Genomic DNA, 25,452 nt, shown 5'->3' on the forward strand with positions numbered 1-25,452 from the left:
TTAGTGCATAGATGTTCACTTTTTCAAGTCTTGTAAACCTGCCCAACAATAATAAGAAATATGCCAAAAGTGTCATTATTTTTGAGTGAACAGAGGATAGATTTATGAAAAAGAATGCAGATTCATCTTGATCTATTTCAAAAGAGCAAAGACAGATCTGATAGTCCAACTCTTTAAGACAAGCAACTTAATTATTTTTCAAGTGAGTTTCCTTCTATAAGACGATGTGTTCACCCGGATTGTTAACTTAACGCAAAACTTTACACCGTTTACTGGGGTCAATCCACTAACCTGTACCATGAAGAAGAAACGGTGCAGTATTTGAAACATGTTGAATAAAGTGAAGAAAAAAAAAAACTACCTTCCAAGATGTGGCAGAAGTGCCACAAAATGTAGTTCATGCCCGACTCCCTCAAAGAACCAAATAACTACAGTTGTCTCTTGTAGCATAAACTCAATGACAACCTCAGGGAATAATAATATATAAGATTGGTTCTTAAAATATAAGAAGTGGTTAAACCCCAATATATTCAAACACTATTAACCTAGATAATAAGTATTTTCAAATGAACAACAATATTTTGAATAAACCACCAAAAGGAATAAAATGTGCAAAACTGTACACAATATATTTTTAAAATACCTCAGTTGAAAGAAGCATATCTTGTTAAAAACTATATTGACATTGGAAGCTAAATAAGAAAAAGTAAAGTGAGAGCTTGTAGGGACTGTAGCTGGGGATGATCTAACGGAGGTGGATCTGGTGCAGTGAGAACGACCTGCAGCTCAGAAGATGGTGGAGATGATCGTAGACTTTCTTAAAGACCAACCTCAACCCTCTAATCATCAGCAGCTCCGCGGTTGACATTGGACATTGTGGAGTTTATCTTCATCTGGTCTTTACTAAGATCTAGAGTGGGAAAAAATATTGGTCTCATCGTCAAGGTCATCATCACCTCTTCCATCCCTGTGTGGTTCTCTGTTGCAACAGCTACAGAGCAGACTGCAGCGGATTATCCGTCGGCTTCTTCTTCCATCTCTGCAGGAACTGAATGTGGACATGGAGGTGTGAAGGATCCTAGCTGACCCTCACCTGGGACCCCTGATCCAACTGATCCACTCAGGACTGAGATCCATACGGACCAGAACATCCCAGTTCAAGAACTCTTCTTACTCGTCTGCTCCGGATCATGATTATCCTTTAATACAATGTAATGGATTTTATTTGAATTGTGTTTTGTTTTTTTCTCCCACAACCAATTTCTTATGTTAACAACACTGAAAAAACATGTTTCTGATCCTGATATTCATAATTTAAATCAAGTCAAAAACTTTTGATGAAACATGTGAAATTTAATTGATTTCCTAATTTTATCCAGATGCCAAAACTACACAAACTACCATTCAACCCATTAATTTCCCCAATTAAATTATACTGATTAAACACCTATAAACACCATTGTGCTTCAAAATAGTGTGTGTGTTACATTTTAGAATATTAATATAAACGCGTTTTTTTTCCTTTTTTTTTTTTGTTTTTACGCTTCATGAAGTAAGTCGTGTCTGAATCAGCAGAATGCACTGAAAGCACAGATGCATCAGTTCAACACGACACATGTTTACTGACTTTATGAAGACAATAGGAAGATTTGTCCCCGCTATGCCCAAAGCTTCCTAAATCACCCCGTGAGGGATAAACGGCGTCGGCGTGAATTGAGCGATCCGACACAATCACTCGCATGACTGCCAAAGAGGAGAGAAATACACTAAGCTTCTTAAAAGTGTTAATACAGGAAAGAGTGACATCAAGACATCAGCACTTCCTGTGGCATCGAATGGACTGACAGCTGATTGAGTGTCTGATGTCGAGACCCTCACTACCTTCAATCTCCCCATAAGTGACTTATTGAAATGGCATGTTTGTGGGCTTGTTACTCTCGTCTGCAGGACCTGCACTCTCAGCTGCTTTGTTCCAGCTGATGTCATCTAAACCTCGTCCCTGCAGGCTTGTCTGGGCGAGATAAGACGTCCTGCACCGGCCTCCTGCACAAGACAGGGAGGGTCTGGAGATGGATTACTCTGCTGGGGACACGATCTGCCAGAACCACAGCAGAGTGCTAATGCAATTAAGGCAATTAATCTTTAGCAAAGGGGGGTTCACTCCTAACTCCAAAGATGCTAAATCTTGGCACACAGGTGTAAATAAAACACAGGATTTTTCACACCAACACAAAGGAAAATAGTTTCCATGCAAAGATAGAAGATCAGTTATAATCCGACAATAAATAATAATCAGGAAAAATCTTCTGATCCACGTTTTCCGTCGTTACTATCAATGCATTTATGTTTGACTAATGTAGTACTCTGACTGAGATCTTGTTTTTCATGCCTTCAGCTCACCTTGACACTGAGATATTATTTTGAGGGTATTGTAACTAATTTGCTCTCTTTTCTCATTTCAATTTTTGTCCTGCATTGAAACCACCTAATGTGCACCGACCGTCCAGACTTGTGTGTTTGGATCTCATCCTTCTTTGATTGAATCTCGAGGTAAATCCCAGCAGCCATTTCCAACTTGGGTTGTAAACGCCTCCATTTAGATTGAAATGTTACCTTTTAAACAGTGTGTCCGTGAAAGATTGAAGTGCAAAGGTCAAAGAGTGTCCATGTTGTCATCACAACTCAACCAGGCTGACTTTAACACTCCTGATGCTCCGGAGTGACTCGTGGCAGCGTTTTAGCACGTGAGACAATCTTTGTCATTGTGTGTCAAATGTCATCCAGCAGAGAAATAGAAAAAGAAAAACTCTTGTTTTTATGAATAGTACAGATTGCATATATTCAGTTTATTTATATTTTTTGTTGACTTTCTTTCTTTTTTATTGGCATACCTTCACCAGTTACAACCAGATAATAAATAAAAACAATCCCAGGGTATAATAGTATTGTGTTCATCCTGTGGTGAGCTATCATTGTCCAACAACATTTTTTCATAGATCGTTAATTTAAGATTATTTTTTGTAAGTAATTTGTATTTATATAGCGCTTTTCCAGACCAGGGTCTGACTGAGCAAAACACAGGAGTTCCGGAAAAGATTTTTCTCAGTTGAAGGAAACAGTTTCTGGTCAGTTTGTTCTGTTTGTCAAATACAACACCAGGTTTATCAGTTTGACAGACTGACTTAAGTCACTCAAGTACTGACTCAACCCTGAACTTTAACATCAACAATCACCAGAGTTTCAGTTTTGTCCACATTTAGCTTCGAAGTGTTTTCACTCATTGTTTGATTTCTATCAACAATTTACTAAGTTCAGCCTCTGAGGCTCAGTTGGATCAACAGAGCAGTAGAGCTGGATGTCATCAGCAAAAATGTGATAAGAAACATCAGGAAATCTCTGAATGATTTTACCGAGGGGAATCAAGCACAGCAAAAACAATAAAGGACCCAGAACAGAACCTTGAGTGACTCCACACATCAGATCTGCCGATTCAGACCTCATTTGATTGACAGATACACTTCTCAGCAGGATCTGGTTCAACTGTGTCAAAGGCTGAGGACAGATCCAAGAGAACCAGAACATCATGATGTCACTGGACACCTTCAGTAAGACTGTCTCAGTAGATGTTTACGGAAGCCAGACTGAAACTTCTCATGGATGTCGCTCTGATCCAGGAACAAAGACCAGCTGTATAAAAAAACACCACCTTCTCCAAGATCTTGGACAAGAAAAGGAGCTTAGAAATAGGATCAGGAGACACGAGAGAATTAATCGTGTCAAACAACACTGGGTTTTTTATTTGCTAATACCAGTTTCCTTATGTAATCAGATCTGAACATTTCCACCATCTCATTGTATGAAGAGGACAGGCCACTGCGCCATCCTTCAGGGAGAACACTGCAAATGTATATAATACACAGGTAAAAAGACTGAGAGGTGTTAGTGTGTGTGTGCAGAGACCTAGAAGCGCCAGACGTACACATCAACAGGAGGGACCCAGTGACACCGAGAAGCCACGCCGCCCCAACCAAGCCAGTGATGACCACTGGAGCCAGCCATGACCCCGAACACCAGCAAAAAGGGGACCAGCACGGCCAAGTACCAGTCCAGGTCTTCCTGTGAGTGTCTCTCGGGTCACAGCCTCCCCCTCGTCATGAGATCCAACATATCGACAAAATAAAGTTTAGGACGAAGAGAAGCTAGTGATGTATTTATTTTTAGGAATTTTAAAACATCATGAGTTTTTGTTTATTTATTTGTTTTCAATAAGAAGGTAAATTTAAAGATTATTAACATTGTTAATAAATTATATTATTATATATCTTTTTTGGTATAAACATTCAAACGTTTTAATTTGAAATAAAAATATTTGCTCTTATTTTACCTCGCCTTTGATCCATAGCATGATTTGCTAATTGTAACGTCAGGTCTTAAACACACATGAATACATTTGTAAAAAATCAAATCAGCTCAGAGCAGCATCTGAAAGAACATCTGCTGAGGTCCGACTGCAAGGGCGAGCGAAGGGTGCCAACAGTGGAACCATATGCAAATGACTTTCTCGCCACTTTGTTTGACAAACAACAACATGCTTTGTGTTTATGCAAAGGCTGGCAAGACACAAACACATAGACTGAGAGCCAGTCATGCTAAACTGGTGACACCCAGGAGGTGATCGCTGTCATGAGGTCACCGGGTCAGATCTTACTTCAGACACAAACGGTGAAAGAAAAATAACACTTCACGCTCACTGTGAGAAGATCAATAATTGGATTGTGTGGTGTTTTTATCTTCCCTGTGAGGTGAGGAGAACAAATCCATAACTTGTTGGCTGTTTAGAACCTCTGGAGGGTAGAAGTACATGAACATGAATGGTTGAATTAACATTGAATTTATATTAATTTTTCATTGATATTGTTTGTATTATTTGATTTAATATCTTTGTTTATTGTAATTTTTTTACAGTAAAATTATATTGTATTTTATATTAATACATATTTTTTCCTATATTTTTCATTTATTATATTTTGAAAATAAATGTAACTTTCTTTTATAAACTTGAGTATTCTAATTCCATAAATGTAGTTCAATATAAAAATTGTTGAAAATATATTGTTAATTTAAAACAAAGTAAAAAATTAACAAATCGTTTAATATACAAATTGTCAATTATTTTATAAGAAAATAACAGATATTCCAAAAATAGTTCATGTTAAAAAATATATATAATTTCACTTCACGTCGATGACCTGCTCTCTGCTCTGTCATAACCCCGGATCTACGAAGACTAAAAGACGGTCCACAGAGGTTGCGACGGCGTTGAAGTACCTGCTGCTCTCTCCCAGTGACTCGCTGCCCTTCCTCCACAGAATGGCGCCCCACGGAGACATCTTGGGTTTGCACTCGACCAGAACATCTCCGCCTACTTTCACCAGCGTCTGGATCCTCAGGTGACTGTTGGAGAAATCTGGAGCTACAGCTGTGGAAGGAGACGGTGGAACTTCTCAATTAAAACATCAGATCATTCATCAAATATTTAAGGTTTACCGCCCACTTGCTGTAAAACAATTAACTCTTGTATCTACTTTTTTCTTTGAAAATGATCACTTCAAGATAATGTTGAGTTTGATTTACCAAACGACGGACCTGGAAACTGAATAAAAAACACTTGAGGAAAGAAAAAAAAAATTGAAAAACAATTTCATCAGATTTGTGAATACTATATATTTTCTTCTATCGTTGTATTTCTCCTCGTGACACAGTCACTTGTGAAATACTTCCTAAAGTCCAAATATAGCTGCGTATGTTTCCATCTGGACCCGCGGTGATGTTGAGGCGCTGGAGGATAAATGTGAACGAGAGCGGCTGCTACCCCGAGTGTCGACTGACAGGCTTGACGGGCAGATGGGCGAGGCTGGTGAACATGGCACAGAGTCTAAACATCACTGTCATATGGATCTAATGGATGTGATCCCAATAAAGAAGGAGCAGCAGTCAGGACCATAGTACGAATACCAACGTAAGAAAAGATTATCTCAGATCCAACTGTGTTTGTGACGCAACACAATCATTTCTTACCGATGACTCTGAGCTCCACGTTGGAGTAGACTTCTCCGTGCTTGTTGCCGGCCACACACTGGTACATCCCGGTGTCTGTCAGCGTCAAGCGACTGATGGACAGCGCCCCGTTGCCCACCTGTATTCGCTCCTGCGGACGTAGACAGTTTAGTTTTGCCACGGATCTGTGTGGAAACCAGCCAAAGGGCGAGTGAATTATGTTGTGGATGTGACAGACGTGGCAATAAATCTCAGATTTCATCACTAATGGAGGAGAAGGCTTGGCTGGATGGAGGCAGGCTCGCAGAAAATGACCCTAATCAATCTGCATGTTTATGAGAGTGAAATAAAACCCTATTTATATCTGCGACTGCACCACGGGGCCCATTTCCCCTTCAGCCAGTGAAGAGGGCAAAAATATAACATCTGAGGGTGTGTGTGGAAATTGCTTTTTTGAAAGGTGTGTCGTCCACATACTAAGTGATGTGTTCATGCAGCTCTCGTCTGTTTGGAGGCAAATTACAATCTATTTAAGGACGAGCGAGTCTGGGGTACAAAGACATGACACTCACTCATGTATTAAATACATGAAGAGTTTTTAAACATCTGAATGTCAGCTTCTATCTCCTGGTGTCTCCCCACCAGCTCCTGGTGTCTCGCCTCTATAGGGGCTTCTGAGACTCAAGGGATTAAGGTAGCGTCACAAGAAGAAGAGACACATGCAGGAAGATCTCAAACTAATCCTGTGTTTGAGCAGGTTGTGATCGAATTTCCATAAAGCTGGCGGTGAATCTTCGTGCTTTCGTGTTTCAGTCTAGAAGATATTCTTCAGTCACAACTGCTATGAATTCATTATTTCATTCCAATCAGCGCTTCCTTCCTACAGTATCACTTTATATATATATATAGTGCTACCCGATTGCTCTTTTTAATTGTAGGTACAATACTTCATTATAAATTATTTTTTAGCCAGAACAAGTTTTGAAGTCAATAAATGAACAATCTCTTCCGACATCATTCTAAGTTAATTTCCGTTACTTTGAGGAGTGTCAGCAGAATCAGCCTAAAGAATTCTCAGCAAACTTTGCTCCACAAAGGTCTCGGTTACAATAAACAACAACATCGTCTTCCAACTGCCGCTACATCGTTGACCTTTCCTTCTGCGCTCATTAAGCTTCGCTGGTTAATGGTGACATTTCACACGACGCCACACCTCGGCTGATGAATCCGTTCACAGCAGCTCTGAGGCTGAATTCATTCTCTGCGTCTTTAAATCCAAAGTCATAAAAGACAACAACCAACTATAATCAATGTTTAAAAAAAAAAAAGTATGTTAAAAAAGAAAATCAATAAATAACTTTAAACATTCGATACGTTAAATTCAAGCCTTCAATATTCTGATGACACTGATAGAATAACATCTATTTTTTCTACTCTATTGTCTGTTGGATAAAAAGCACTTCTGCGGTGATGCATAAACCTGACAGTCTGAGCCTGAAGGACCAACACGCTGATCAATATTTCACTGTGTTTTTGCATAATGCAACAAATTACCATATATCCTGTTTATTTATCAGGTGCAGCTGTGCTCGGGCGTCGGATCAATCTGTCCTCGACAAACCATCTGAAGTCATAATCCAATAAATGGAGTCAGTTTAGTTTTTTTCACTTACAGCTGCCACAATAAGCTCATCCTTCATCACAGGCTTTTTAATGAGAACTCAGTAGATTGATGGTGTTTTTACAGTGAATTTCTGCACTGGGTTAATAATATGTAAATTTTTGGCTCAGCAGGGGGAGATTTAGCAGATGATTAGTGACGCTCTTTTATCACTCGGCTTAAACACAAAGGCCGTTTGTAGTTCAGCAAAGCAAGGGCTGCACAGTGTGTTTCCTTTGAAACAAACGCTCAGGGATGAACAACGTCGTGCAGGAGAAAGTGTGTTGGAATGAAGAAGGTAATCCACGGTAATGACTCAGTAAATCCCGAACAGGCTTCAGCAGCAGAGGCGTGGAAACACAAGCTTATTCTCATTCTTCGCTCAGAGTGTGCGTGAAATAAGCCTCAGTTTTAAATTTGACCTGGAAGCTGAAGTGTGTCTATGTTCTGAAGGTGTATTTGGCAGGTCTCACCTCCACCGGTTCCAAATTCTCCCCGTTCTTCATCCACCTGTAAGAAGCTTTAGGTTTACCAGTGGCTTTGCATTCCCACACCAGGGAGTCATCGATGAACTTCTGGACGTCCTGCGGCTTCTCGATGAGATGAGGCGCAGCTGCAAGTTTGGGGAAAAGAGCAGAGAGAAAAAAATCAGAATGAAAGGGAAGTTTTTAAAGCTTATAATTATAAACAACTATGTTCCTGCTACGTTTGTATGTCAGGTCCAGTTAATACTGATGATACCAGTGAAATACTACAAGTTCTACTCTAAATATGTTTAGAAATAAAAAGTATATTTTAGCCCCGAAATTCATTGTATATATAATTTAACAATATACAAGCAGATATAAGCTTTGCGATTTTATTTAAATTTATTTTTTTAATTTATTGACATGTCTTGTTCATGGTAAAACTACATCTGGTATTCTCAAAAATGTTGTTCCCCACAAAAACCACAGAATATACTGTGGTTCACCAAGAAATTGAAAGCTGCTGCCATAGTCTACAAATGAGTTTCCAGTCTTTCCAAGGGTCTTGTGTTGCTGCATGAATTTACCTACTTGTTTAAAATGAACGCATCTGAATCGAAGCCTAAGGTCTATGCAATAGTTGGTCACTGTGACAATAATTCCTGCATTTTGAAGACACTTGGAGAAGCTGCTGCCCTCTTTCACAATGTTGTTCTCCACCAACATGACAATGAGAGGTTGTACTACTTGTCTGTCTGGTAGGTTGTAGGGTTTGTCTACATTTTTGAAACTTGCAAAATTGTATAATATACATTACGCGAGCTGAGTGGCTGAAGTCCTGATACACACTTTAATGTACTTTGAAATATATGCATGTACAGTACATGATTCAAATATGAAATAGACTGAAGAGTTGTGGTATTTAGAAAATATCTAGTTCTATTTAAAATATGATTTGATTTTGAGTAGTAACTATATTTTAGTTTGATAAGAACAACAGTGATCCTGAATATATTAAGTTGCAACTTGTGCCATAAAACCTCTGGACTGAGTATTATCCACGGAAATTATGAGATAATTAAACAGGTGCAGATTTGATTTTAGCTGTAGCGCAGGCTCAGTTAATGATGAAGCAAAAAAATAACTGGAAATGAAAGGCACACATTAAAAAAGGGGTGAAAACTCTCTCGGTATCATCCTTAGGGATCAATAAAGTTCTACCAAACCTATATCACATGAGAGCAGCAGCAGGACACGAGTAACGTTGGCGGCATTTTCTCATTCCAAGGACCGAACCTAATGTCACTCTCAAGGACTGACCTTTGTGGTGGCTTTTCAGCCAAAGTTCAAGTCCTGCCCTAATTGCCTTCCGCTCTACAGTGGAAGACAAGATGGGGATACCAGAGAAAAAAAATGTAAATGTGAAAACTGGACTGGATTCAAATATCACTCCTTGGACTCCTCATTAAACATTAAGCATTCAATGCAAAGAACGACGCATGTTTTGAGTTGTTGTTGAAGCATGAACTCATGTTGTTTTCACGACTGTTGTGTTGTCTTATTCCTTGTTGACAGGTGTAACAACCTCACTGATCCAACAATAGCACTCGTTTGTCACAACAAGTCATTTATTTGTTAGTGTTGCTCAAACTCCAAGTGATCAAAGTTCATGATGCAGGCCATGAAAGGGGGAGGAGGGGGTCAAGGAAAAGTAAAACTGACTTATTGTGGAAAAGAAAATCTGTTTTATCTATTTTCTACACCTGTGGTGTTCCTCAAGGCTTGATCCTTGTGCAAGTTGTACTTTGTAAAAACAGTCAAACTATTTGTTTCAAGTTAAATAATTTATGTTTTACCTGAAACATAAATGTTTACACTTTTCTTAGCGCAGACCTTAATGTGAAAATCTGGGATATACTCGCTTCATGAATGACACCCATTGTTTTTTTCCTCTGGAGAAAACTGAACTCTTTTCTTCAACTGATAAAAATCTCTTTTTCTGGAACTCCTTTGTTTGTCTTATGTGTCTTGGCCTTTTAAAGCATGTGTTTTAGCTGTTTGTTGTTTTTGTTTGTTAAAGCGCTCTGTGACCCTGGTCTAGAAAGACTCGTCTTTCCTTCACCGGACAGGAGATTCCAATCCTTTTCAACTGAAGACAATAGTCTGAGAGAAGCTGGAACGATACAAGTTCTGTAACCCAGTGTCCTGGTGCAGCCACTACAAGATACCTGAACACAGTCAAAGTCAATTTTTTCTCCTTGGATGTATTGTAAATTAGCAGCATTAAAGTTATATTAACTCTAATATATATATGGGAAAAACCTCAAATGAGTTTCCACCTCTCAATAGACATCTGACCCCATTATCGACTTCATATGAAACAATATAGCAGCCACAGCACAATGATTATTTCAGGTGAAAAAGAATCTGATCTGAAAGACACTGAATAAGATACACATCCAAATGTTTGACATTTCCTTCTCAACAATGTTGGTTAAATCCATCCTTCCTGACAATCCAGATGCTTGTTGTCAGATTATGTCTCTGACTGGTCTATGTTTAGAACATTTTACAGCTTAGATCTCAGTGAATTTGCACGTCAATCATGTTGCCATCTGGTGGAACCCAATACAAGGCTCAGCAACAAGGTCGGATGCAAGGGCTGAGCTTCATCCGTTCACCCCTTTTAATCTGGATCAAAATATTAGAGGCATCATGGCTGACAGCCTTTAATCAGTTTGATGTGTTGTTAAAGCGAGCCTCACGTATGACACGCAATCCTGTGCCGTCACCACTGGCAGTTCTCGCTCAATGTTGTCATCGTCTCAGGCTGAGCTTTCCTGACAGATGTGGCACAACATGGTCAGATTCTTATGCATGACAGGAACACCTACCATAGAACGAGAGCTTCCCCTTCACTGTGTTCATCCCTCTGGAGTTCTCTGCCACACATTCGTACGTGCCGGCGTCTTCCTGCTGAAAATATGGAACTTCCAAAACACCGCTGGCTTTCCTGGTGTCCACTTTTCTAGGAAACGGTACTCCGTCAGTTCGCCTCCAGTTTATAGACGGTACCGGACTGACGGACAAAGAAGAAAAGGAAAGATATTGAGCAAACTACAGAGGAAAGGTTTACCAGTCGTATGAATTAAATCAAATTGATGATTGTCTTCATCGGCACCTCAGACAGAATATGTGGTTCGAGCTATTATATTTATAATGTTGTTATTTTCTCTCTGTAAGTTCAATTCCTATTAGATCTGAGCATCAAGAGAATTTATCTTTTTCTTGGAATAGTTGACCTCAACACCTTGACTGAAGGACCTTCCATCCCCTCAAGCTACACATTGGTTCTACATGCCTGATAAATGTTGTTCTGTGATGATCATGTTTTTAGTTTCCTGTTGCTAGTCTTCCATTATCGTTGAAATTTCACTTTTGGCCCTCTTTGTGTTTTGTTGTGCATTTCTATTCACCTCCTTTATTTACTACTATATTATTCCTTTATTCCCATTATGTCCAGTATGTATCTGAACTATGTAGTTTGTATATAATGTATATTATTAATGTAACTGTTTAATATTTACCGGCCCCTAAAAGGAAAACCAGAATGGAATGTGGGTCCATGTGGGATATTGTTTTATTGTTTTCATATCACTTTTTTTTTACATTATGATGGTTTCATTTTGTGCTTAGCAACACTGGACACCAGGATGTCTATAGTTTGATTTGAGGGGTTCCATTGTCACCCCTCGTAGCAACAACAATTAACATCAGAAGCTGCAATTCTATAAAACTTCAAACCTAATTCAGTATTTATGGACAATCTTTCATTTTTTATCGATTCAGTTTGACCTCAACCCTAAAACCTTCCGTGAAAGATCAGTCAAGCACATGATCATTATCAAGTAAATGTGTTGAGCGGTTCTGTAGCTTCCATGTGTGAACTTACTTTCCAAGAGCAAAACATTCCAGTTTCACTGTTGATCCTTTAGCCACGTGAACGACCTCAGGGAATTGAACCTCAATCTTTGGCTCATATTCACCCATCACACCTGAGAAGAGAGAAGAACATATAAATAATAAAAGGGTAAATAAAGGTGATTTTCTGCTACATCATGAGCTTGCGTCCTTGTGAATCTGAGTTTCTGAGTCTCTGGTGGAAACATGTTAGCAAGAAGCCCCAGCGGCGGATCTACCACATGAATCAGACTTTTTTTTATTATTGCCTCCAGCACAGAGGTCATATGATTGTTGTCATATGTTCTCTCAGTCTGTTATCAAAATAAATGTAAGTAATAGTTATTTGTAAAGTGTCTTTCTAGACCAGGGTCACAAGGAGCTTGAACAATCAAAAGCAATGAAGTCAAGACACATCCTTCTTGTTTAGACACTAAACAAACTGTTACAATAGTGTAAACGACACAAACACATGGATTTAAACCTCCAGATCGTGTTCTGACAACATTTTCCCAAGTTTAGAGATTTTTCTCAGTTGAAGGAAACAGTTTTTGGTCAAACCAAAAAAATGAATCTGAAACAGCTTTTCATTCTGACTTTTACAAACTAGGGTGAGTGGTTGTATTGTTGCTTAAACTCTTCTAATGCTTAAAGAATGAATGCAAGAGTTCCCTCAAAACTTGAGCTGAAGAAAACAAGACAACTTTAGATTATCTGGGTTCAGGTCGAGGGGGCAGCAGGGAGGCCCAGTTTCTCCTCACCAAGGTTACATCATCTAGATCCTCCAAGACGGTCTTGGCTCTTCTGACGTAGTCTATTGAGATTAAATGTCATTTAAAATCCTGAACGACAAATCAACCATGAACATGTTTCCATTCTAATACACTTTGACAGAGATACGTTCTGTCAGTATAATTTTGGGGCTGAATTGTGTGTGTGAGGAGCTGTAACAAGCAAGTGAGAATTTAAAGAGTTCATTAAATCAGAGAAACTGACGTGAAAACCAAAAGATGCACCAAAATAAAGTCTAGAACGGAGTATGAGGCTTGATGAGATTCTGCACTCTCGGAGTACTTGGCTAACTTCTTGACATTTTAATTACCAATTAAATATAGGTTTAATAATTATGAAAGATTTGTGTTGAAACGTTATCACTGAAAATGTATTAAAGTGTGTGTGTGTGTGTGTGTGTGTTGTTGTGACATGTGACTATTGTATCATCAGTGTGTGTTTGGACAAAACTTGCTGAAGTTATTTGTTTTAAGATTTATTTTCCTTGTTTGTTACAGTAAACATTAAGAAAATGAAACAAAAATAAGTAAAGTAATGTAATAATATAAGAAGCAGTTAAAAAATACACTATATATATATATATTTTTTTAACAATTGACATCATGCCTAATAACCAAATGTTCTTTATGGTCTGAAAGATATGGTTCGGTTTAAGTAACAATGTTTTTTTTAAATAAGATGATTTCAAATGAACACATTTTGATGTTCTTACTTCTGACGTTTATTTTTTCTCTCAGATTTATTCCAGGATAAACGGAGACGCATCAATTTGTAGAAAACATTTTTATCGTTCTCAACACTGCTCACCTTTCTTGTGTAATCAAACTACACAAATCCCTGAACTCATCTTCCACGTGTGACGATTCTCTTCCAGATGTAATTCACAGCTGTGTCAGAAATAGCTCCGGAGATGGAAGGAAGAACCAATTCTATCGGCTTGATTCGGAGTAGAGTGTTATCACCATGTGCCACGAGTGACTGAGAGCTCGTTTGGATCTTATCACGACTGACTCATACGGAACTGAACCTACTTTTCTTCCTAAAGACCAGAAGAAGAAGACGTGACTTCATCGCTTCACCCTTTAGACAACGGCTGCTATTTAAGCATCTATTGTTAGTAGTTTTTCAAGGTGAACTGTTATAGCAATTCTAAAAAGTATTTAATACCATTTCAAGTATTGTGATATTATTATGTTTATGTTTTCAATTAATTTAGTGAGTTGTAAATGTTGAAGTTTAAAGTACTTTAATGTCTCAGTGTGAGTTTGTGATGTTTTGAAAGTTAAACACGGTCAAAAGTCTGTGAAAGTGATGCAAATTCACATTTATCTGATTTTTATCACATTCAGAGCTACATGATAACTCGTATTGAAACAAGGAATTTCAGGTTCCTACATTTTTAAATCTCTTTAGTGGTGCATGTCAAAGATCAGTTTCACTTCCAGAGATGTTCCTATGCAGGAGTGAAGTTAAACTCCTTCATTCAACAAAGCTATTGTCCCTTCCTCTCTCATCATTTCTATGTATCTGTAGAACCACATTTTCTTGTGTGCGATCCATCAAGTTTTTCAAACCTCACCATCTTTGCGGAGCACCAGAGGCGTCTGTGGTCCCTGCACCCGGGTCTTGGTGACAGTGTTGGTGACGACGCAGGTGTAGTTGCCGACGTCCGACGACTCCACTTTGGCGATGTACAGATTCCCTGTTTCCTGAGAGATGAATCTCCGCGTGTCCTGCTTGACGAACGTCGGGTACTCGTTGAAGATCCATGTAAACTTCAGATCTGTTGAGTCAGGAAACCATGGAGATGAGATGCAGGATCAGGTGGATGAAGACAACACTGAACAATCACGATGCAGTCAAGAGACGTTGATCATGATTGTTGTGAGGAAACACTGCAGCCTCACTTTTCTTCTTATCAAGAAGACCTGATATTACACCTACAAGAGTTTGTTTTTAAGCATGTAATTTCCCCTCCTTTAAAAAGATTATTTTCTTTTAGTTACTATTTCAAACTTTATTTTATAAACCTTTTCATGAGCAGGCTTTTTTGGAAGGAAATGTGTATCTGATGCTGACCAACAGACGCAAACAACCACAGGCCTGTTTCTAAATGAGGTATTTTGGCAGTATTTGAACAATTGTTTTGCAATCAAGGTGGTTTTCCTAAATCTTTTTTTATATATATTCATGTGTTCCCATGGAAATAATCCCTTCCAATAGCAGAGCTTCTGAGCACCTAGGATTTGTTATTGATCAGGAGCTTCTTTCAAAGAATACGCTAGGAAATTGGTTTTAAATGAAGGTTAAAGTTCACCTCGTTTCGCCCTCAGAGCGATGGAGGTCGTCACACAGCGAGGTTCTCAACAATAGTATGATGTTGTTCTAATACTGTCATTGAGGTTCATCTCTGGCCTCACAATAACTGATAAAGATTCATGTCTTCTCACACCCTGATGACTCTTCTTTGAATTCTCTGCAAACCTCTCAATTAAAAAAAAGTCCTACTTTTGACACTTCAAAGACCAACAAATTGCATCAGTTAAATTATGGTTTGAACCCAGAATGTATTTATTATTCATGAACCTCGATAGATGGCTTGTGATTAAATCAATATTTTACAAAAACTTTTATAGAAGGACAACTTGATTTGTTACAAACATTTTTATTGTATTTTATAGTTTTTTGTTGTTGTGGCCTGCAAGGTATTTGAACTTATGAAGTTTTGAATTAAATAATTGAAAGCAGGTCGAAATACTTTATATGGAGACATTTTCTAGCGATCAAAGCTCTGACATATTCAGACTTTATCTGAAAAAGTTCAAAAGCTGAAAAAGCAAAAGTACTCAAAAGGAAGAAAACTCCATTAAATGTAAGAATAATAAACGGTGTCTTGAGCTGGAGTTGATGTTAATGTTTTGTAACACGTTGATGCTTTGAGCTAAAACTAGTATTAAAGTGTTCAAGACTTTGTCGCTCTTGTTGAGTCGGACAAACTTAATCTGAATGATTTCAAATCCATCCATGCATGGAGCTGCACATAAATGAGATGCACCTGAAGAAGTGAGACTTCTCGTCACAGCACGGGTTCTCGCCACAGGAAACTGTAAACATTGTGATCGGACGATGCTCTGGCAGCTGAGTTTGTGGAAAGGGATCTGGTTTGTAGGAAAATATCACTATAACAATATATGGCAATATTTTTTTTTTACATAATACTGTTTCTATATCCAATAGCATTGTATTGATTAAAAATATATATATATATATATATATATATTTTTGAATGATTACATTTGTTCCCTTTTTCCCCAGAGTTATTCTATTGATACATTTCTATAGTGTGTTTATAAAAGACAATAATTCAATTTTAAAATGTACAACTAGTAAAGTATTAACAGTGTTTATTCAGTTGTGTGCCGCAGTTAAACCTTTGTCTTTTCCTTCATGTGAAAGTAACAACAAAACCATCCAAGGGACAGCGATGACTGAATAATAAAGGATACACCAGCTTTTAAAGCTAATGTTTGGACTCCTAAGACAAAGCAAAACAGTGGTAACATGAATACGAATCATGTGATCTGCAGGATGAAATCTGGCATCTGGACCAGCTTTTCTTACAAAAATCTTCAGTTAATGATGTTTCTCTACATCTGACTTTATCTCATGTGCATCTAATACGGCTTATGTTACGCATTGAATGTTGCTATGATGTTTTTTTTGTAAATCCATAAAAAGAAACAATGTTTTATTGTTCCTACAGATGTAACGTAATATAGTGTATCGTCTCACTTGTGTATATCTATCGTACCGACAGACTCTTATAACACATATCTCTAAGAGATGTTGCAGCAGAAGGTCCAGTGACACGAGAGACACTTTTGGTTGGTTTGTCAGTGATTCTGGAGGCGCTTCGCTTCAAAGGCTAGTGACTCCAACAGGTCATGAGCTGCTCAGAAACCACAGAGAGACCAGACATAATGGCATTTCTGACTCAGAAGACAAGAAAAAAATCACCCAAAGAATTGGTTTTAAGAATGGGTTCACGAGAAGCTTGACAAGTTGATGCTAGGATCCAAGACAACAATCCTAGATCTCATGGCTGAGTCGGTTCACTATCAACTCAATTGGAAAAACGCGTAAAACTCCGTCTGAACTAAAGATATGCTCTGGAAAGTATTTCTTTACAGAGGCCACATTAAATTAACCTGCTCACAGGGAAACTGGCAGCTGCTTCCGAGCAGGAGTCGCATGAATATGCAGAGGCTGAACACAGTGTGCAAGTCAAACATCCTCTCTGCGTGGAATTGATCAATCCCAGACTGATTTATGATAATGAAGTCCCACAGAAACGGGTCTTTTTTGACAATGAAGAAGCTACGATTCTTCTGCATTAAGTTGTGACCTTGTGGATGTGCACCTTTGAATTCAAGAAGAATCTCTTTTGTAACCCAGTGTTATTTGAGCCATTATACAAATCTAACAGAAAATCACAAAATAAACCAAATATAGCTTGTTGGCCCAAGGATTGTGATTTACTAAGATCATGTGTTCTATAAAAACAGGGCGTGTCACACATTTGTATCTGAATGTTGTGTTCTACATTTAGAAAGAAGATTTAATGAGACAGGAGTGGATCTGATGTGGTTTATCAAGGTTCTTGTGACCCTCAAAGGTCCCGACAGCTAAACGTGAATTTAAATGAAACGCTGACATTTAGAAAAAATGTGTGAACAAGCATTATTTCATTATTAGTAAACCTACTGTTTGCAAAAACTACTAACTGAAACATAGGAAATCTTTTTGACATACAATATGATACAAATGGTTCAAATGTCATATTAGAATTTCTATAGAGTCTTCTCAACCCCTTTCCCTTTAATCGTTTTATTCAATAAATAAATATGGCAAATAAGAAGTGATAGATCAAGAAACATGCATCAAAACATTTCATTTCAGAGTCACCGAGATAATGAAGACAGTTGATGCTCTTCATTTGAAAGTCGGAAGTTTATTACGTCCTTCCAGACGGTGTTTGGGGAATTTATTGCAGTTTATCGAGAACTTAACTCTAAATTAAAGTGTGGCTCATGAGAGGAGAAAACCACTGTACCACTGGTACTACCATACTAGTAGTATACTGGTAGTATGCCTTTCACCAATGTTCAAAGTATGTTAGTGAATAAGCACAGATTGAATGTCTTTTTATTTAAGGCCAACTTTGAAATAAAATCCAATGAATCTTCCCCATGGTCGTGTCTCCCAGTCTTCACTGTTTTGGTTGTTGGACCAGAACGTACTTCCTGGGTCATTACGAGATCTTGCAAAAGTATCGCGAGATCAAGCAATTTAATTGTTTTTCTTCCATATCCCCCGAGGGCCACCGTACACTGCACCTCAGATAAACTAGTTATTTTACACATAAAGGATCGATTTAACATACAAATGGTATCTCTCTCTGGCTGAGTAATAGATCAAAGTATTACCTCATTATTTTACTTTGATAATTCATGCAAGATCTGAGGGAAATCTGCGACGGTAGCAACCAATTTAGGAATCAGCGGAACAAGGTCATGTCTGATGTAAACACATTTGGTCTGTGATTGTCCGTCCACAGAGATACTGTGATTACAGGCATCAGTCGTGTGGTATTACACTCATCAGTCGGGGTCACACTGAACAAGTACAACATGAACTACTTTCCCTGAAGTCCGCAGCCACAATAAACAGATATGATTCCACGTTACAATTGGAAATGAAACGCTTAAAGCTCACAATGCAACTGAAAGACAAACACGTTCGCTTTTATCTGCAAGTCTTGACCAAGAGCACTTGGCAATCTTTGAGAGTAGTTTCAAAATGATTTGGCGAACAAACAGATGCCACCATGGTAACCTCCTTTTTTCCATAGCAATTGATCCCATTGATCCCACTGATCTCAGATCCACTTCACTTAACAACCTTCAGTGAACATATAAATACATTTCCTGTTAAATCAATCTTGAGCTTTACAGTGTTTAGAAATATTTGTCAGAAAAAATATCTAATAAAATAAAAAGACAACTTATATAGTCATGGTAATAAACAATAAGAACACCTTGTTTTCCTGAAGATGTTGTTGAAATGCCTTGTACAACAGATCGAGCATATAAAATACTAAAGATTTGTTTTTAAAACCTTTTTATTTTGAGTTGTTTTTAATGTTGATGTTTTAATATGTGCTTCCTTTGGTGTCCTTGCGTGTTCTGAAATCAATAATTCATAAAATGTATTATAATTATTATTTGTATTAAAATGACGATTGTGACAAAAGCAGTGTTTTTAGGCATTCCTTGTTTTCCTATGTCTGTCCTAAAGTACAATATACACAGAGTTTTGATCGCATGAACACAGTTATTCATCAACCTTTATATCATATAATTAATATGTACTTATACATGTTTGAGTCTATAAGAGTGGGTTGATTTTTTTCGTCTGTAGAAAGCAGCGCAGAAAAGAAGATTAAATGTCCTCTTCGTCTGGGTTATATATGGAACGAGGTAAAGATGTCTGGAGTCGCAACTAAAAGTGTGAGCCTGAAAAAGCTTTGGATGAGAAAAGAAAAAAGATTTTGAAAGGCTGGTCTTAAGCAAGAACAGACACAGACAGAATAACTCTGAGGCGGTGACTTAAGTGGCCCTTAAAGGTCTCCGGCCATTATAAAGCAGAGGTCAGGAGCATTAGGTCCAAACACCGTAATCACGAGCTGAGAGCTCGCCAGAGTCACGACAACATCACTCTGAAAACAACAGAAGCCGACAGACCTTCAGTTCCTCTCACTGTCTCTGGTCCACACGAGCAGACAGGAAGTCGACTGGACTGCTGGGACAACATCTGCCCAACACCTGCTTCTATGACGTCGATGTGACCCGTCCTGCTCTGGACCCTCCTCTCAATGTATCTTCCTCACAAAATATAAATTAGCAAATGGAAGAAGGTCCTTGAATCTGGCATGTCACACCAACAAATACAGAATTGAATTTGATCTACAGGTTCAGGAAAGACAAAGAAAGCCTCAACTGTACGTCCTCTGCCATTTTAAACGAGAACAGAGCGAGTGGAATTAAAGGCTCTCGAACCTCTTAAGCTTCACTGGTGAGCAACGCTCGCTGATGCAGCCCAGACGGGGATTTGCATCATTCATTCTCCAGGTGAGAAACACACCAACACGACACTCCTGGGTCTGTTTCTCTGCGGAAGCCATTCCCCTTTTCACCAGTGAAGGTCAAACATGAAATGACCAACATTAAAATCCACTGTATCACGACTGTTGTGTCGTGAGATCCTGTGTGAAGGTTCTATTTAGACACGATGAGTCGTTTGCTCCCAGCGTCGCTAACGCTGCTCCTGCTGTCATGTTTCCACACGTCCTGGTTTCCTTCTCACAGCAGGTGAAGACGCACCTCTTGTGGGGGTGAATCCCGACAGTACAGTGCGGTATTTGTGTTTGTCCTGCAGCACAGCAGGAGGAGAGACTGCAGCAGAACACACACCAGCATCACATGTACAAACACATGTCATTATCTCAAACTACCATTGATGTCGAATAGAGTGAAATCAGTAAACTATTCTGAAAAAAGTTGTTTATCTTTTATCTATTTCATCTTTTGAAAGTATCTTAGCATATCTAATACAACCTTGAAATCAGGTCATACTTAACTTAACTTATCAATGACATCATGTGCCTCACATTTTTGAAGATGCAGTAATTAAACCTCTGCTTAAAAACTCTTGATCCAGAGGTTCTCACTAACTATAGTTCTATCTCTTGATCCAGAGGTTCTCACTAACTTTAGTTCTATCTCTTGATCCAGAGCTTCTCACTAACTATAGTTCTAACTCTTGATCCAGAGGTTCTCACTAACTACAGTCCTATCTCTTGATCCAGAGGTTCTCACTAACTATAGTTCTATCTCTTGATCCAGAGGTTCTCACTAACTATAGTTCTATCTCTTAATCCAGAGCTTCTCACTAACTATATATTGCTGATATCACGACGCTCTGGGAGCAAACATGCATGAAAATGCATTTTTGTGTCTAAACCACACATGCTGACAAGTAGACACTTAAAAAGCAACCACTTTGAACTTAAAGCAGCTTAGCAGAGATTTCCAGACGCATGTCACTCACACTTGTCATCAGTGAAATGCTTGTGTCTTCACTCACTCAAGACTTTTTGAACTGTTTTGCACATGATTATGAATCTAATCGTCCTGCTAAGCACAGAAAGTGCTGCAGCCTGTCAAAGATTTGAAGGTAAAAAAAGAGGCTGGAAAGCTCATCGTAGCAGGCATGACAGTGACATGTTGTTTCATCACTCGTGAATATTTGTATCTGCTAATCACATTAAGAGAGCAAATTGCCTCAAAAATGAAACAAGGCATATGCAGTTCACTTGCATATGCAGTTTACTCAAATCAGGCCTGTCTTCTGTGAAGCTGACAGCAATGCATTGTTGAGATTTTTCATTGACAAAATTAAATTGATCAAAGAGAAAATCTCTCCACCTTTGTTTGGAACCCCTACTGTCTCTGAGCCCCTCTCCTCCTCTTGGTCCTCCTTCACTGCTGTATCTTTGGGTGATATTTCGGCACTAGTGAACAAGATGAAACCCTCCTCTTGCTCAGATGACGTCCTTCCGTGTAGGCTTTTTATCAAAGTATTTGATGTAATTGGCCCCTGGGTTACCAATATGGTGAACCTCTCCCTTTCCACAGGGGTTTTTCCCAATGCATTTAAACATGCCATTGTGGAGCCTATGCTCAAAAAACCAGGCTTAGACCCAACTGACCTCAGTAATTTCAGGCCTATTTCTAAGCTCCCTTTCTTGTCCAAGATCTTGGAGAAGGTGGTATCTGAGCAGCTGTCTTTGTTCCTGGATCAGAGCGACATCCATGAGAAGTTTCAGTCTGGCTTCCGTAAACTTCACTCTACGGAGACAGCTTTATTGAAAGTGTCCAGTGACATCATGATGTCGGCTGACTCTGGTAAATTCACTGTTCTGGTTCTCTTGGATCTGTCCTCAGCCTTTGACACAGTTGATCACCAGATCCTGCTGAGAAGACTGAGGGATGAAGACTGTCTGGGTCTGTGTTAGAATGGTTCTCATCTTACCTTTCTGGGCGCAGTTTTAGTGTATCTGCCAATCAAATGAGGTCTGAATCGGCAGATCTGTTGTGTGGAGTCCCTCAAGGTTCTGTTCTGGGTCCTTTATTGTTTTTGCTGTACTTGATTCCCCTCGGTAAAATCATTCAGAGATTTCCAGATGTTTCTTATCACATGTTTGCTGATGACATCCAGCTCTACTGCTCTGTTGATCAACTGAGCCCCAGAGGCTGAACAGCTTAGTCAATTGTTTGCTACAAATCAAACAATGGCTGAGTGAAAACACTCTACAGCTAAATGTGGACAAAACTGAAACACTGGTGATTGCTCCTGATGATAAGATTCCAGGGTTGAGTCAGTACTTGGGTGACTTAGGTCAGTCTGTCAAACTGAGCCTGAGAAACCTGGGTGTTGTATTTGATAAAGACATGTCTCTTGTTCGACATTGCAGAAAACTGACCAGAAACTGTTTCCTTCAAGTGAGAAAAATCTCTAAACTTAGGAAAATGTTGTCGGAACATGATCTGGAGCTTGTAATCCATGCGTTTGTTTCTTCTCGTCTGGACTATTGTAACAGTTTGTTTTCATGTCTTAACAAGAAGGATCGTCTCGTCTGCAGTTGATTCAGAACTCTGCAGCGAGAATTCTGACCCGCTCTAGTAGAAGAACTCACATCTCTCCGTTCCTTAAAACTCTTCACTGGCTTCCAGTTTCTTTCAGGATCAACTTTAAAATTCTGGTTCTTACTTTCAGATCTATTCATGGTCAGGCTCCTCCTTACATCACTGATCTGATCCAGCCTTACACCCCAGCTCGGGCTCTGAGGTCTGTGGATCAAAATCTACTTATGGTTCCATGCACACGGCTCAGGACCAGAGGAGAGAAATCTTTTCAGGCTGTTGCGCCTAAGCTTTGGAACGATCTTCCTCTCTCTTTGCTCTTGATGGAGTCTACTGACTCCTTTAAGAAACATCTTAAGACGTTTCTATTTGTTCAGGCTTTTCCTTGAATTTCTCGAACTCCTGTGTTGTTCTCAGTATTATCTTGATCTTTAAAGTATGTACTTTTTTGAGTATTGTTTTGATTGTTTAAGCGCTTTGTGACCCTGGTCTCGAAAAGCGCTATATAAATAAATATTACTTACTTACTTACTTACTTGTATGAAGCAGCATAAACTAAATCACAGCCACACTTTAATTTTCAGATATTCCTGCATTAACTTGACAAGAAGAGATAATGGCTTTTGTTTATCAGTCAAAATCCATGTTCATGTGCAAGAACCAATCATTGGGTTTCCTCCGACTTAAAGGTTCAGTCAATCGAGCAGGACATTCAGGAGTAAGAAACGATACATTGTGTCCGGATGAGGAGTCGAGTGAGTCAATAGAACTGTTAACATGTTCCTGGAACAGTTGGCACATGTGCAACAAAATGTATTATCTTTAATATTTATTTATTAAGGGCGTACTGTGGCGCAGTGGTTTGTGACCTCACAGGAGGGTTGCTGGTAAGATTCCTTTCTGCGTGGAGTTTGTTTGTTCTCCCTGTGTTGCGTGGGTTTACTCCGGACACTCCGGTTTCCTCCCACAGTCCAAAAACATACAGAGGTTGATTGAGAACTTGTAGGTATGAGAGTGTTAGTGAATGGTTGTGTGTCTTTGTGTGTCCTGAGACGGACTGGCGTGCTGAGAGACATGGACACATGACACATGTGATGTCGGCTATAGAACCAAAATGTGTGACCTGAGTGGAAAGAAATGCAAAAATCTGTGGACATATTGGAGAACAGGAACCGTCTCTGGTCACCTGGTAGTCGGATCCACCACCATGTGTAAAACCCTGGGAAGGATTCAGTGTTCCCACCAAGTCAATATTTACATTGTCAAAACGCCAGAACCAAACATGTTTCCAGAGTTTTCTTGTTGTGCTGGTGCACTTAAGCACATTGACACGCTCCACCCAACCCGTAACATCTTCACGAAGACCAAACAAACTTCGCTCTCACCAGTCTCAACGCTTGTGGTGACGTTGGAGATTTGGACCAACATCCTGCACCAGTGTTTGGTCCCCGACTAATCAGTGGCGTTATTGGCGAGCGAAACATGCTCATATAGCAACGCCATCGCCGTGAAGTAACAGTTGACACAGGAACAGGAAACATTCTCCATCAACAAATCTGCAACACGACTAATAATAATAATAAATGATATTGAAATAAGTAAAACAATAAAATCAAAAACGATTGCCTAATTAAAAGACGAAAAAAAGAAAATATCTGTATTACTGTATGTTTAACGTGTAAGACTGTTTTTTTTCCCATCTGTGTCCTGAGATACACAGCCTTAAACTATAGAGTCGCTGATATGTATCACACTTTTACACACTTCCCTCATGATGAATATGGACCATTCACGATGTGCACCTGATCCAGGAGCAGGACGGATTCCCTCGAAATTTCTCTTCCTTCGCCACTTCCATGTCTATTTTCCGGCCACGTCTTCCCGCATCAGCAGCTCACGGCGCACATGAAGAGGCAGGACAGCTGCCATGCATAATGTGTCCTCTGAGACCTCGCTCTGGCAGGTGGAGGCCCCTCGGAGCCCTGGGCGTACAGTGAGGACCCCTGCGCCATAGGAAGGTCTGCAGACATATGGCCCTGAATAGGCATGTGACGAGTCTCCTGGCGTTCGCCACCCACGGGCAGGATTTGATTAAAAAGTAATGACATGCAAAAGAGAAGGAGAAGGAGAGGAAGTCTTACAACCATCCATCTTCTTATTGAAGGTCCACATCGACAACCCACTCACCAATACCACTCTTTCGGGACCATCAACAAACCACATATTACATTAAGAAAAACATTGAAATGTTTTTATGTTTTCATGTTTTGTGCTCCTAATACGTGAGTCCTGGACATGTTTTCCTCTTTTATTCTCGACCAAAGAAGGCAGATGTCGTCTGAATCTGTCCGGTATTGTTTTTATTCAAGTGAAAGAAGATTGTTCAGTGGCTGCAAAAATGAACAACTTTAACAACCTTGTTTTTGGAAGTTCTGTTTGAAAATGCTGCAAAAGAACATGTGGTTAAATAAACTTCTGGAAAATGTTTTCATCTATTTCAAACCCATTTGTAAAACATTCGCTCATATTGTGGTTTTGTTCCCTCTGGAAGTGTTTTCTAGTCTCAGGAATGTCGAGGTTAACAGAGGCTGAAAACTTCAGAATGAAGGTGTAGAACGTGAGGTACGACCAGATACTGTGATTAATCTGTCGATGGACTAGTGTCAGAAGTAGATTCAACTCTTGGAGCTGAGAAGCACAGAAAGTGTATTTTGAAAAACAATAAGTGCCAGAATATTAACAAAGACGATAG

General features: G+C 39.1%; 1 protein-coding gene across 1 annotated transcript in view; it reads right to left on the minus strand.

Moving 5' to 3' along the window:
- The window catches only part of LOC148069836 (contactin-4-like), a 118,539-nt gene that overhangs the window by 37,229 nt on the left and 55,858 nt on the right, over positions 1 to 25,452 (minus strand). Inside the window, exons 6-11 of the mRNA XM_087801558.1 lie at positions 14,516 to 14,719; positions 12,137 to 12,239; positions 11,079 to 11,263; positions 8,191 to 8,330; positions 6,079 to 6,208; positions 5,329 to 5,479 (exon numbers count right to left, since the gene is read on the minus strand). Coding sequence (XP_087657684.1) covers positions 5,329 to 5,479; positions 6,079 to 6,208; positions 8,191 to 8,330; positions 11,079 to 11,263; positions 12,137 to 12,239; positions 14,516 to 14,719 — 913 coding nt within the window. The remainder of the gene's footprint in view (positions 1 to 5,328; positions 5,480 to 6,078; positions 6,209 to 8,190; positions 8,331 to 11,078; positions 11,264 to 12,136; positions 12,240 to 14,515; positions 14,720 to 25,452) is intronic.

This window comes from Callionymus lyra, chromosome 10 (assembly GCF_982586985.1).
Source record: "Callionymus lyra chromosome 10, fCalLyr1.hap1.1, whole genome shotgun sequence".
In the NCBI taxonomy this organism is placed as follows: Eukaryota; Metazoa; Chordata; class Actinopteri; order Syngnathiformes; family Callionymidae; genus Callionymus; species Callionymus lyra.